The 15,537-nt window shown below is 37.9% G+C and overlaps 1 protein-coding gene across 5 annotated transcripts in view; it reads right to left on the reverse strand.

The window, feature by feature from the left end:
• GRHL1 (grainyhead like transcription factor 1) overlaps positions 1 to 15,537 on the reverse strand; it is a 256,619-nt gene that overhangs the window by 84,059 nt on the left and 157,023 nt on the right. For 4 of the 5 annotated variants that reach the window (XM_044079248.1, XM_044079264.1, XM_044079271.1 and 1 more), the window contains 3 exons: positions 9,478 to 9,636; positions 5,608 to 5,695; positions 4,411 to 4,550 (listed from right to left, as the gene is read on the reverse strand). In XM_044079248.1, the coding sequence (XP_043935183.1) occupies positions 4,411 to 4,550; positions 5,608 to 5,695; positions 9,478 to 9,636 (387 nt within the window). The remainder of the gene's footprint in view (positions 1 to 4,410; positions 4,551 to 5,607; positions 5,696 to 9,477; positions 9,637 to 15,537) is intronic. The other variant, XM_044079256.1, reaches the window with a different exon arrangement.

Here is a 15,537-nt window from a genome sequence, read left to right on the forward strand (position 1 = left end):
AAGAAACTGGCTCAGGGGCTCTGCTCTAAGCCTCTTCTCTGGAGGTGGGTGAGAGGCCCTGTCAGGGTGAGACTGGGTTCCCCTGATCAAAGAAATGAGATCCTCTGCTAGACCAAGCATTTGAGTACTAGAGCTAGGCCTGTGAGAGGGGCTTTAGCAGGCACAGCCTTTGAAGATTTAGCTGCTTTAGCCCTGGCAAAAGCCTTAATTGACATGGATGCAGGGGGCCTAGCAGCTCCACGTGCAGGAGTAGATACATCTAAGGGGATAGTATCTGATAAATCCTGAGAAACTGTAAGAGCAGGTGGATTTTCAGTAGCAGATTCAGCCATGCTGGAAGAGGCCTCGGTAGAAGGAGGCATGCTTTTGGCCGAAGGAAGAACCGCGGACTCGGTTTCAGCCAAAACCGAGACACTCGCGGTTGGCTTAACCGCGGTTTCGGCCGAAACCACGGACCGCGAGTGTCGGTCCTTTTCCTTACGCTTTTTAGCTAAATGTGAAGTCGGAGTCTCCGACGGCATGATATAAGCAAAAGCGGAGCCGAAAAACTCCTCTGCAAACTCCGACCGACGTCTAAGTGTTCGTCGGTTGAAGGAAGCACAGGCTAGACAAGCTGCTACGTCGTGGTCTGGGCCTAAACAAGGTAGGCAGTAAGAGTAGAAATCTTTATGAGGTATTTGTTTCCCACAAGTTAAACAGTTATTCACTTTTTCTGACATCGGCTGAGGCAAGAAAGAGTCCCCAACGGGGTACTTAGCTTTTTAGAAGTCTTCGGTAGTAGCAATCTCTGGTTCTGACCGACCGGCACTTGTGAACAGCTTCTGCTTCGGGCGCCGCGCGGCAAGAAAGACTGAGGAAAATGGCGTTGGCTGATGCCTTTATACCCGCTGAACTGCAGCTATGACGTCGGGTGAAGTGCGACATCAGCCGAGGCCAGACCCAGACTTTGGAATCCGGCCGACCGAAGGGCTGCCTGAGGCCAGGACAACCCATTTGTTAGGACTGCGGATGCATCCTTGAAGGACATATGTTGGTACATTTTTAACAAAAGCAGCTTTACAAATACATTTTCAACACAAACATCTGTACAAATTAGTTTGATATACAAATTACATATAATTCTTTACAAAATTCCAGCTAGCTGTGCTGGCATATGTTACACATCCACTGCCCTACTTCTCATGGCATAACTGGCAATACCTCATATCATCATAATGACACATAACTCAATTAGGTAATATAAAGCTTTATTTGAGTCTTATTAAATATGTCACATATTCATAAACTATAGGTGTAGTTGCATATGAGGTAGGTTTACATGCATTTCCATTCACTGCACATCAGTGGAATTAGAGGACAAATGTTAAAATCAGCTGCACTGTGTTTAATTGTGTTTAATTGTGATTTTACATCACTTTAATTTGAAAGTATAAGTCTATACTTTAATTTGAAATAAGTCTATGCAAATTGAGATGCCAATGATTATATTTTGATTGCTTGGTTAAGTACTTAAATGGGTCTATGTCAGATGATTGAGTTTTCAGAAACTTGAAATTCATATGGTTGAGACCATATGATTGAGTTTCTGAAAATTCGAACATTAAAAAAAAAAAAACACAAAAATCTATCTTTTTTATGCATTTGCAGAGGTCAAGCCCCCCTGCACCCTCCACTCCCCCTGCACATTATCTATACCAACTCCAAGATCACACTACAGTGAGGAAAACGGTAAATTTCCCTATCCACACTGGACTGCGATCTCCATTCAAAAGCTTTGAGTTTTTAAAAACTCGATCATGTGGTGTCAACAATATGAATTTCAAGTTTCTGAGAACTCGATCAACTGAAAAACTTTAAATACCTCACAATTTATGAATTAAATTTCTGGACTTAAAAGGCTAAGTATAGTCAGGGAGTCATGCTTTTTTTCAGTAAAATGTGTTTATCTTTTCAATTGGTACCTGCATAATCATACTGAGGGGGCAGTTCCTTACAGGCCTAATTGCTTGCTTGACCTCCAACAGCAGATGTAAAGTTTACTTATTTATTTAACATTTGTTTACCGGGAAAGTCTAATTTGGAACAAAGCCAATTTTCAGTGGAGGCCCAGGAAGAAACACTTCAGATGCATGTCTTTGCAATGTGGGAGGAAACTGGAAAACCTGGAGAAAGCCCACAAGAACATAGGGAGGACATGCAGACTCCACACAGAAGGCACTCCAGCCAAGAATCGAACCGGAGAACCTCTTGCTGTGAGATGACAATGCTACCACTGAACCAATGGACCATCCACTTCCCACAGTGCACCAAGGCTACCATCTGTAGATATAGCTTCCATTAATTAATTACTGAATACAATTTCCACTGCTTGTGTATTTAAGTTGATGTTGGGAGAAGATGAATTTTACACTCTGATAGGTGAACAAGAAGTGACTGAAAGAAGAGAGTCCCTGTTACCATAATAATACAGCAAAAAAAATCAAAATCATGAGAATCTCCTCTCTCTCGTCCCTATGTATCAGAGAGAGGGGATGGGACGGAGCCCTTCTCACTATATGTTGAGACATTTCTGAGACCTGTTATTTGACTTACAATTACTTACTTAGTTCCTAGAAATAAAGAATAATATTTTTTGTTTTTTAAGAAAGAAATGTATTTACAGAGATACTACATAATGTATTTTGGGCACGCCTTGTATAATATGCTTTTTATATTATAGAGAAGTGGGAAATAATAGCTATCTGTTTAAACTCAATGATTTGGGAATTAAACCAACTCTATAGAAACTTTTGTGGATGATGTCTTTTTTTCGTCAAAGGGGATGAGCAAGGACTCTTTCTTTTTTTTATCTGAAAGGATGACAGGGACTTTTGATTTCAATGAGAAAGTTCAGCACACATTTGCATTTGATTTTTCCTTTTGGATGTAAATGTGGTTATTTTGGCCAAAATGTGGTAAGGCTATGGTAATATATGCTTGAAATGTAATATAATACTATATTATATAATAATATAATACATATATTTATGTATTATACATCATTAATTTATTGTTAATTAATGTTAAAAGGACAGAGTATGAAGGTGTGAAAAGGACATCCACTTGATTGAAAATTTGAAAAGGAATATAGAGTCTACATTATAGACTTAAAGAGCGTGAGCGTGGATATAATGATAGAGATGAGCTAGAGGAAGACAAGACAAGATGATGAATAAGAGAAAGAGAGGAGCCATATTTGATTCTGAGAAGACATTTTTAGGAATTTAGACCTGACCATGCTTATATAATATATAATGAATAGATTATATATTATACCTAGACATAAACAAAGAGAAAAGAGATAATTATTTCCTGGATGATAAGATAGCTAGTGTAGTAGGACCCATACCTAGTAGTCTTTCAAGACCAGAACTTCTGAAAAGAAAAGAAAAAAAAAAAAATCTATGTGTCGAAGGATGATAGTGAAGGAGAAGGAAGTTAGTATCAATAAAATCATCAATATCATCAAGTGTTGGCAAGTGAAATATAAAATAATATAAATAATACTTAACAGCCAACTACAGATAAGATATATATATCATATATATACACGATTGATTGCCAGGGTGAAAGTGGGGTCTACCTCGCCTGTGTTGTGATAGATACAGGCATTTTCTCGTTGGAAAAACTAATAGGAAGCTGAGTGAAAGAATTAGAGACCATGTATATAATATAAAGAATGGGGATCTTTTCAATGCCCCTAGCAAACATGTTTGTAGTCTAGGGCCCACCCATAGTTTTAGTTTCATGGCAATACAGAATATTAAGAATAGGAAAAATTCCAGGTAACTTAGTTCTGTAAGAATAAGTCTATTGGGTCATTGTCTTTCCCTCTAGTTATATGCTATATATACCTGGATTTCCTCTAATTCATAATTCTTAAGTGTAAGATCTATTTTATTATATTATTTTATTTCATGACAAGAGATTATGTTCTCTTGTCAGGGCCAGTAAAATAAAGAATTGAATTGATATAGTATGTATTTAAATATAGTTCTGTGCTGTCACTACACCAGCAAAAATAGTCTGTTTTATTTCAAAACTGACATGCATTATTTGCAAATAAACTATCCTCTGTAAAAGGTGTTAAGCCAAGAATGGAAATACATGAATGAGAAAACAGCCATGCCAAAGGATATGTAGTAGGAATAAAAGCACTGAAAAGGCATCTCCAAAAGTAACACATCTGCAATTGTTATATGCATACACACAAACATACATTTTCACAGTCACATACATGCATGCCTCATTCCTGAAATGCTCTGTGGCTTACCAATATTATATGCACAAGAGGAAAGTGTCCCTGGAACCAGCACATTTATCCAGTTAACTAAATTAATTTTTTCAAGAATAAGATAAATAGAGCCTTACATGTCCTCCACGTTGCAGATTAGAAAAATGAACATCTGGTATAAAAAGAACAGGCTGAGTGTCATGGTCACCAAGTGCCTTGAAGACTGTAATATCTGTTCTTTTCTGTGTTGGTGGCAATGGCAACTTGACATCAGAATCTGTAAAATGGCAAAGAGAATCAGAATAAATGCGCATGCAGCCATGAATCTCTTTCAGCAGTCATTAACCCTCTTGCACTCTCCATAAAACAGATTTTATTAGTGCTAGAGTTGTCATAAAACCAGGGAAATATGAACGTACTCTTGCTTCACTGCCATTATAAGGACTGACGTTAAAATAGCAACATTTATAAGAAGCATTTATCATTTTTAATAACAGAATATACAAGAATTATATCCATATTTTGTTTCTTACAGAGAGGCAACTTCTGTAATGAAAACAGGAAAAGAGTTTTATACAACCATAAAGCCTTAAAGTGACATAGTGCGAGTGTAAATACAGAAGTGTCATTCTATTCTGAGTACAGTAATTTCAGAAGTAGGAGTGCAGATGTTCCTGTCCTTTAGGAAACAGTGCAGTGTTCAGTATGTTTTACTTGATATCCAAGCAGGAGGAAAAAGCTATAAAAATACTCCAGCAGTACACTTCCGGCCTACTTAACAGTTTTGCCTCCAGCTTAAAAGTAGCATACCCTGCAGCATCTCCAAAGTGACTTCATCTAAACTTCAACGTTACAGGTTTATAGCATATTCCATGACCACAGCTATAACTAGCTGTTCTACTATTGCAACTTTGAGGTCAGCTTTCATTATCAAAACAGGTAATTACTGTTGTATTTGGGAACCTGCCAAAGATGACTGTCCCATTCTGAAGAAGCTATTGACAGTGGCAACAAACCTGGGGCAGTTTGTGCTAGAACTCCAAAATATACACATTGTTATAACCCAGAGTGCCCATGTAACTCTGACATGCAACTATTAACATTTTTCTCAGGCGTTTTATTAGCATTAATTCATGGAAATTTGTCCTCATTTACCCTTACACAGTAAATTTCTTTAAGTATTACAAATACATCTTTGAGAAAATAGTTGTGTTAATGGTGGCAATCAGCTACACAGTGACACTGTCAGAGTCAGACATCTGGGTATCTTGGAAACATCCTGTAATTCAGCACTCTATGTTATACTGAGGTATGTGCTGGTAGTGACTACTTACAGACAGTCATCTGGGAACTGGGCTCAGCACACTTGCCTTTCCTTTTGGACTGCTTCCTTTCTTCATCTCTTATTTTTCTTTCTGCTCCCTATTAGAAAAACAAAACAAATCAATGCATTATTACATCTTAATAATGTTAATATTTTGTCTCTTTAGCGCAGCATTAGCTATAGCAGATAAAAACATTATTCTAATCTGTTATAAGAATGTTGCGCGTATGAAGGCGATAACCACGACAGAAACATTTCTGAACAGCTGTCAGTTACTGTGCTGGCTTTCAATCTTTTCTTTGCTGAAGAAAGTTTTTAGTACTAACTATAAAACAGCTCAAACTATGCACCTTCTGCAACACCATGTCACGATTCAGACAATCACATATGCACCGAAACTGTAAGAAAGGTGCTCTTTAAGGTGGGGTCATTGAGCCCACCACTGACAACCACATTAAGAAAAAAAATATTTACTGGGCATAGCGAACTGGACAAATGATTTGTTTCACACTGGTTTGTATAAAAGAGGTCACACACTATGATAGGCAATTCCTCTGTCAGGGATACACCAGGGAAGGCAACAAAGAAGACAAATAAAACATAGTAATAAATAAATTATGGTTAAATCCTGGAGTAATGACACATCTAGGTAAAGTAAATGAAAGAAGTGAGGCGGAGGTCAATGTTAAAAGAGTTGTGCAAAAGAAGGAGCTGGGGAGACATCAATGTAGCCACTCAAACTTGCTGAAGGAAGCAGAGAAGGGACTATATTCAGGTATTTTTAGGTTTGATGGGATGGTGTAGGTATGCAGGGCAGAAAACATGTGAGAAATGGTGTCAACAAGAAAAATTGGGGAGAAGGGAGATAAAAAAATAAAACTTGTTACAACTAGATGAGTTTACAGCAGTGAAAATCTGAGAGCTGGAAGCCAGGCAGAGATAAAAGAAGTGCTACAATGGCAATAAGTGTTGGGATTTGCATACATAAGGAAACTCAAGGTAAAGCTCAGGTAGGAGGATAGGGACACAATAAGAACCTTCTACTAATGACCACATGTGGGGCTATGCATACACAAAGCACTTCTAGCTGGTGGCCCATTGTGGGGAAATGCACATACAAATAACCTCCATTTATGATCACACTGGGGAAAATGCACAAAGAAATACTTGCTGATTGCCAGGCATGGCAATGTACAGCACAAAGGATAACAATGGGAATATACTAAAAAAAAAAAAAAAAAAAAAAAAAAAAAAACTTCTGCCAATAGCCAGACATGAAGGCATGCATGCAGAAAGAACCTCATTGCTCGCCACATGTCAGGATATGCACAATCCAAGAACTTCCTGTTGACTAGATGGTGGGATATGTACACTTCCTTATAATGGCCAGGTGTGGGATATGTAAGCTCTAACAATGATCTGCTACTGAATAAAAGTGTGGACATACACCCAAGTGACCTATAACTGATTGCAAGATGAAGAATAAGTACATATAAAAAATAACTGCTGATGACCAGATACAGAAAACCTGATAGGATGTGTGAATATGCAAGTATTAAGAGCAGGCTGCTGGAGGTCAGATGTGGGACTATGCACACACGAAGAATATTCTTAATGAAAATCACATATGGGGATATGCACACACTAAAACATTCCTGCTGATGCTCAGATAGAGATATGCACATACTAAGAACCTCCTACTAAAGGTCGTATGTGAGGTTATGCACACAAAAACAGCATTTCTGGTGAAGGTCATACGTCTGGAATCTTCTGCTGAAGATCAAATGAGAGGATATGCATACTCTAATAATCTCCTAATGAACTTCAGATGTGACAATATGCACACACTAAGTAGCCCCTGCTGAAAATCAGATGTTGAGATATGCATACACTAAAAACATTTGGCTAAATATCAGATGTAGGTAAACACACGCACCAACGCAAAGACTCTTCTAGGGATGACCAAATGAAATTTGGATGAGAAAAAGAAATCCTATGTTTTCTGGGCATCCGGGGTAAATCTGAAACAAAACTCATTATCAAGGCATGCAAAGAAGGATGGAATTACAAACCTATGACAAACACTTGCTGGGAGAAAGTGAAAAGAGAAACTTTGCTTTGGAACGAACAGCTATACAAACAAGCACAGTACAACTTACAGCAAAAACCACCTATGTACTAACATAGTAAACAGTCTCCACAAACAGTTATGCAGGTGTAAATGTTACTTGAAGACAGATATGAAAATCCTTAGTGCCTTGGAACTACAATGGCTCCCTCATAGCAGAGGCAGAAAATGTTTCACAGTAACTAATGCTGTGATCAAATGGCTGTGTTTAAGCAAAGACAAAGACAACAGCTGGAAAGAAGACATAATCCCCGAGTTTTAAGCAGGAAGAGTATTAAAGAAGCAAGGAGTATGAGGTATCTAAGAACAGGATCAGTTCAGGAGGCAAAGAGTCTTAACAAACGTTCACAGCTTCATCTGAAACACGGGCTTTGAATACCAGTTTAAGACATTCCAATAAGTCTTATATAATGGTAACACAACATTTACCCGCATTTATGTAGTAGGAATAAAGTAGGGCAGTAGTTGTTGACTTAGTTCTGCTTAATACTATGATATTCTTGGGAACACGGATTGTACTTATCTAGGCACGTAAGGGCCCAAGGGCTGTTAGCCTAGTAACCTCCTATGATCCTACACACACATTAGAAATTATTTTGCCTTATGCTTTTGCAATTGTTTTAATGATGCATACATGACTATTTTGTTATGCTGTATCATACCCAAGATAGAATATGTTTTATGTAAGCAGAAGAATAAAGTTTGCAAACTGGACGATTGTTCACTGAAATCACAAAATAATTGACAGGCACAGATCGTTTTAATGAAGGTTCATATCATATAATTTTTTTTTACTGCAGAAGTATCAACACTCTCTGTAACATTTAGGATAACTTCAACATGCATCAGTGTTACTAGGAAAAGTAAGTGAAAACATATATATTTTATTTCTGCAGTAAGATTTAACTATGCACCTACAAAAGAGAGAGAGAGAGAGAGAGAGAGGGAGGGAGGGAGAGAGAATGGTGGGAATGACCTAGATATAATAGTTAAGCCAATATGCATTTCCAAATCTGCAATATTACTATATAATTCATAGCCTTCCTTTCACATTAAAAAGGATTCATGTGACCACTGGGTGCTTTATCCATCAGATTTCTTGGCATGGTGCTTTATGTCTTTGTTTTGAGTCTTCTGAAATACATTTTCTTTTTTAGGTATGCATCTATATGGTTAGCAGTAGAATTCAGATCAGAGAAAATAAAAACAAACCAACTTTATTAAATTAAGTTTCCACATGCAAGATTTCACACTGAAGCAGCCCTTCAATGAATAATAAAACCAGAACATTACGTCTGTGTGGACTTAGCTATTATGTTTTTGCCTTCCTGAACTATGCTGTATGCCTTTTCACTTTATTATTGGTTTCTCTAACTTGGAATTTATCTAGTGGATCTGTTTTTCCTATGGTTTTATTTATGATTAGGAAAGTCATATCAAAACAAATTGTGTACAAGGTATGCTGCATTAATTTTTGAAGAGTACCTAGAAAAAGTTAGAAAAGCCATGCAATATACCTTGTTGTCAACAATTTGTCAGCCGGCTTAACTGTAGATTAATTATGGCAATAAAACCAGTTTACATTACAAAATTCTGATAGGAAACTAATTTCCTTGTGACATAGCAAAAGTATAAGGAGATACTAGACACTTTGATAAAGTCACAGTAGAACTTAAATGCTACAAGGTTTCATTACAGGCCGATGTCATTTCTTCAGAATACCAAGGCCACAGTGAACATGATGTCTCATACCTTATCGCAAAAGACTTTGATCTGGCAGTAGGCACGGTGGACAGGTTTGTTACTTCGGTTGTTGTAGCTGTAAGTGTCGATCTGAATGTTTAGTGGCAGACCTTTCACTCCTTTCTGTGATGAGAAATCAGTGCTCAGGCAGTTCACAGCAACAAACACCTGGACGAATGAAATAAGGCAACTGTAAAAGTGTACTGGAATAGAATACAAGCTGCAATTCAGTACTTTTCAAGAATAAAGTTCCCTGACAGAATTACAGATACTTTAAGCTGTAAACTCACAGTATATATTGAAATATTAGAGTTTAAACAGATGAATACTTCTGTGAAAAAAGTGTGTAAAAGTGAAGCAGTTCCTTTACAATTCTTTAATTAGCTAAGTACAATGAATGACCACATCTTATTTCCTCTACTGATCATCTAAAGATGGACTTATCCTCTGAAATGAAGGAACCCACCTGGACTTCTTCCTGGGTAAGGAGAACAGATGTATGACTCAGTGCCTGTACTGCTGGGATCCCGCTCCATTGAGGTACACCGATTCATAGGGGAAACTTTAATTAAACCATTGGAATAGCTGGGACCTGACCGGCTGTGCCGTGTGCAGTACTGTCATTCAAGCAGTACATAAATCAGGCCTTCACCACAATTAAAATTACCTCTTCATTACTAAATACCTGAAAGTCACCAGACTAAGGTATGTACTCACCCACTACTACACATTCAGCAAAATAAGCAGACTACAGCTTACAGAGTATCCAGACAAATAAAGGAAGGTCTGTTTCTGTTTTCCAATGCTGCTGCTCCCTGCTATTGTGTTAGTGTTGAAACCACTTTTATTTTGTTGTGTTCAACCTGACATTCTATTAGTGCTGAAGCCAGAATCGTGCATACGTCCCTTGAACTTCTACAGTTCTTCACGTCTGGTAGTGTGGAGGGATAAAGCCCTAACTGCATCCCAGGCAGCCCAAGTTCAACTTGTGGCTCTGCTATGTATTACAGCAGACATGAGGAAGGAGAGGAGAGAAATGAGGCTATTGTCTGCTCACCTAATTCTGGGGGGGGGGCATAAACTGGGGAGGTGGGTTATCACCCTGCTTTGCTGGTGATAAGACCAGAAAGCACAGGAGGTCAGCTGAGGATCGGGAGAGGGATACATCACAGAGAAGACAGGGCAACCCCTTGCAACATCCACATTGCACACTCGCATACAATTCTTGGAAGTAAGCCAGTACATCCAGGGAATTAGGACAGTAAGTAAAAACCTGAACCACCCCTGATGGCTGTCTCCATAATGGACCCTTCCTGTTGCCCCTTGACCTGGTAATGGGGAACAGATGGGCTGATTGCCCAGAAAGGGAGAGTTGATGACTGCCAGCAAGGGCAAAATATTATAAACAAAAAAATGAAAACAAACTGTGCCTGCTTCTTAGAGGTACAGCTAGGGTGGTTGGTGCCTTGGGCAATGAAATCAATTTGGCATCCCTCTCCCCAGTATGAAGCTGAGAACCAAAAAAAAATCCCCCCATGGTTGAGGACAATAAATACCTTCAGCTAAGCAAAAAGCCATGCATCCAGTATGTACAGAACAGCTCTTTGCACACAACTCTGCTACTCTGGTACACTATAGCAAAGAGCTACAAGAATTCATTGCTGCAGTTCAGTGACTAATAAAAAGTAATAATCAGGTTAGACAAAAAGCTATTATGTATCGACATAGTAACTCCCTGTTAAACTGTTTTGGTAAACTGAGCCAAAGAGCTATATAAGCTCTTTGACACAATTCCTAACATGCAAACATTAACTGGCTCATTTAAACAGCTGTTCAGATTGCAAATGCTTAAATGATTGCGAATATTAATTGCTGGAATTGACTGGTCCCTCAAATACAGTTCTGATCATACCATTCATCAGCTTGAGCCTGGGAGAGCTAGTCCCTTTACTCCTCAGATCCTTGCTATGGCTTTGTTCTTGCTATTCCTTTACTTCTGCATTACTTCTTCTCTCATTACTTACATAATACGTAATACTATACATTAATACATAATATGCTTGCTAACACTGTACGATCTATTGTTTTTACTATTAACTTACTTCTGTCTTGCTAGATTGCAATATCCTGTCATCTTAAACTGCTGTTAAATTGCTCTGACTAACCTTACACCCAGCTGCTGGATACCGATTTAAGAGCTTTGTTATTTCCATTGCTACTTAAATTACTTCTGTTTCGTTATCTTGCTTGATATGTAACCCCTGCCACTGCACTAACTGACTAGCACTATTTAATAACTCTGGCTAAATACTATGCACTGCTAACTTTATCACAACTAACATGTGGAAATTTAGGATGAGACGGTCGGTGGGTTTTCCCTGCTTCAACAGAGACAGCATGCACTTCTCAAAGCATGCCTTTTGCATGCTGGCTAAAGCATTTGCTGCCCGCATGCTGTCTTTTTTTTAGACAGAGTCCATCTCGTAGACATTCCAGTGTAGCAAACTCTAATATGGATTACATCACAGTGTCTTGACTCAAAAAACAAGTCTAAAAACAAAACACAAAATAAATAAATAAATAAAAAGATGCTGAATTGATGGACCTCTTTTTGCTTGAGCACATCCATAGCTGTGTAATGGTAGAGACTTGGTTTCTCTGCATGGACAGCACTCACTCTATACCAGCGTTCCGTGACCATCATACCTTCATCAGCACTCACTCTATACCTGTGATCAGTGACTCTCATGCCTTCATCAATACTCGCTGCATACATGCGTTCAGTGATTATCATGCCTTCATCAGTACTTGCTCTATAATTGGGTTCAGTGATTATCATGCCTTTATCAGTACTCACTGTATACCTGCGTTCAGTGATTATCATGCCTTCATCAGCACTTGCTCTATAACTGGGTTCAGTGATTATCATGCCTTCTTCAGCACTCACTCTTACCTGCATTCAGTGATTATCTTGCCTTCATCAGCACTCGCTCTATACCCACATTCAGTGATTATCATGCCTTCATTAGCACTCCCTCTATAGCTGCATTAAGTGATTATCATGCCTTCATCAGCACTTGCTCTACACATGCATTCAGTGATTATCATGCCTTCATCATCACTTTCTCTGTTCCTGCGTTCAGTGATTATCATGCCTTCATCAGCATTCGCTCTATATTTACATTCTGTGATTATCATGCCTTCATCAGCACATAATCTACCTGTGTTCAGTGATTATCTTGCCTTCATCGGCACTCGCTCTATACCTCCGTTCAGTGATTATCATGCATTCATCAGCACTCGCTCTCTATAACTGGGTTTAGCGATTATCATGCCTTCATTAGCACTCGCTCTATACATGCATTCAGTGATTATCGTGCCTTCATCAGCACTTGCTCTATACCTGCATTCAGTGATTATCATGCCTTCATCCGCACTTGCTCTATATATATAGCATTCGGTGATTATCATGCCTTCATCAGGACTCGCTCTATACCTGCATTCAGTGATCATCATGCCTTCATCAGCACTCCCTCTATACCTTCGTTCAGTGACTATCATGACTTCATCAATACTCTCTCTATACCTGCTGTCATGAAAGGGGATACTGTCAACACAGCTATCTGGAATTCTGTAAATAATTATATGTCATGTGTGAATATCAACATGATTCAGATGCTTGTGTTACAAATGTATTGGAACTGTATGTTATGTGTATATCAAACTGCTGGTACAGAAGTACGTGTTGAAAAGGGTTTGTAAACTAAAAATGTAACCACAGTGTACCCTACTGGATTAGAACAGAAATGTACCTGCAGTATTGTAACTGTTTAGATGTACATATTTTAACAATGAAAACTGGAACACCAGAGGTTAACTTCAGAAAAATAGCTGAAATTAAATTACTTTATGGCCATGTAGTGAAAGGATGTTATCTTTCAGTTTCAGTGCAGTAACAGATGCAACGTCTAGAACTACAGGTTCACTCTATTGTATTGGAAGTGCTTTTATTGTTTTATGACTTCCAGGATCTAACTTAGATATATAAAAAAAGCCCCGTCTATGCATTTTCACAGGTAGATGCTAAATGCTACCAGCTGCATCGATGGTTGTTTTTTACCTGGGATAGAATCAGATGACAAGAAGTGAGGTCATCCTGCAAGCTATCCCAGCAGTAATATTGGAGATATTCATTTAAGAACTCTGAGAGATATGTAAAAAGAGATAAACGGCTTCAGGTAAAACCCAGGTGCACAAAACCAGAACTATATATAACCAAAAATACACCAAGGTACCACACAATAGCGTCTTTAATATCACAAAAAATAAATAAAAACAGTGGTGAGCACTTTCGCAAAACTAATTGCTTCATCAGACAAGAAAATAAAACACTCCATTGCTTATATACAGATGGAACCATTGACTCAATCACTGATGTCATAAGTCAAGTAAGGCATTAAATCTATATAAAACTTATAAATGTAGAAAAGGCTACATATAGAGAAAACTGCATATAAAAGACACATATAAAATACTGCATGTAAATTCATATAAAAACTGCATATAAAAACTGAATACAAAAACTAGGTTGGCATGGCTATGGGCACTCCTTGTGCAAATAGCTACGCCAACCTTGTGCTAGTCTGCTGGGAAAAGACACATGTACTCTCCGGTTTGAATCCTTTCTTACATCAAGTGTTATGGTATGTACGTTCTGTGGATGATGTTTTTATTTTATGGAATGGCAATGGTTTAGATTTTGCATCCTTTGTTGATTATCTGCATACCACCACTGACTTTTTAAAATTCACATACTGGCTATCTGCAGCTGAGATTGATTTTCTTGATGTACATCTAGCTAAAGCTGAATTTAACTGCTTCAAGAATAGAATCTTCCACAAACCAACCAGAAATAACACATACCTACACAAAACTAGTATGCATCCCAGGCACATCCCGAGAAATGTAGTAAAAGGGCAAGTTTTTAGGACATTAACATTACATGATGATGATGAGAATGCACTACTAGCATTAAATAATTTAAAATTTGAGTTTATAGCTAGAGGATACCAACCTGATGAAATTGATAAAACTATATCTGATGCATGGCATATGAGATCAACTAAATGTAGACCTTATTTTAACAACAACGAGGTAGTTCCATGTAATAATCCATCTAACATAAACTCTAGGGCACATAATGAATTTAGAGTAGTGTTACAGTTTGCGAGTGATGTCAACCAATATGTTGACGTCATTAAGAAACATTGGCACCTATTACAAGAGGTACCACAGTTGTAGGTTATCACCTGTAAAGATCCACTATTCAGTTTCAAGAACAATATGTCACTCAAGAAACAGTTATGTAACAAGGATGTGCCTAAGAAAGCCATCCCTTCTTCACATCAGGGCACTTTTACTTGCAGGTCATGCAGTGCCTGCCCCTATATTTACAGTATAAATACCTATGCCCACCCCACCAAGCATTTTCAGTTGCAGCTTAATACTTATGCTGATTGCAAGAGCACTGATGTTGTCTATTATTGTTTTTGTCAGAAATGTCTGGTGTTTTATGTGGGTAAAACGAATAGATTTCTTAAAGACAGAATTCTAGAACATCTTCGTGATGTCAAAAATAAGAAACCCACTAATGCACTCGCTCAGCATATTATTAATACAGATAATTCACATTCTTTTAAGTTTTTTGTGCTACAGCACATGCACAAAAACATTAGAGGAGGGGATATAGAAAGTTTTACTGAAAGCTGTGAACAGAGATGGATCATTAAATTGAATGCAGATAAATATCCAGGCCTTAATGGCTCTACTTCCTTGGTTCCTTTCCTGAAAGCAAGATGCCTCAAACATGTTTAATTTTAGGCACCTCATACACCCATTACACTTATATTTATATTTATTCATATTTTAGAGACATAGACTACTTTTAGTTATACATACATATTGTAGATAGATTTTATGACTAGATCTAGATTTTTATCCTTTTAATTTTTCATAGCTACAGTATTTATGGAGTTTATATCTATGCACATTACTTAGGTCTTTTACCAA

The sequence above is a fragment of the Protopterus annectens genome, chromosome 1.part1 (assembly GCF_019279795.1).
Source record: "Protopterus annectens isolate FY-2018-M chromosome 1.part1, PAN1.0, whole genome shotgun sequence".
In the NCBI taxonomy this organism is placed as follows: domain Eukaryota; kingdom Metazoa; phylum Chordata; order Ceratodontiformes; family Protopteridae; genus Protopterus; species Protopterus annectens.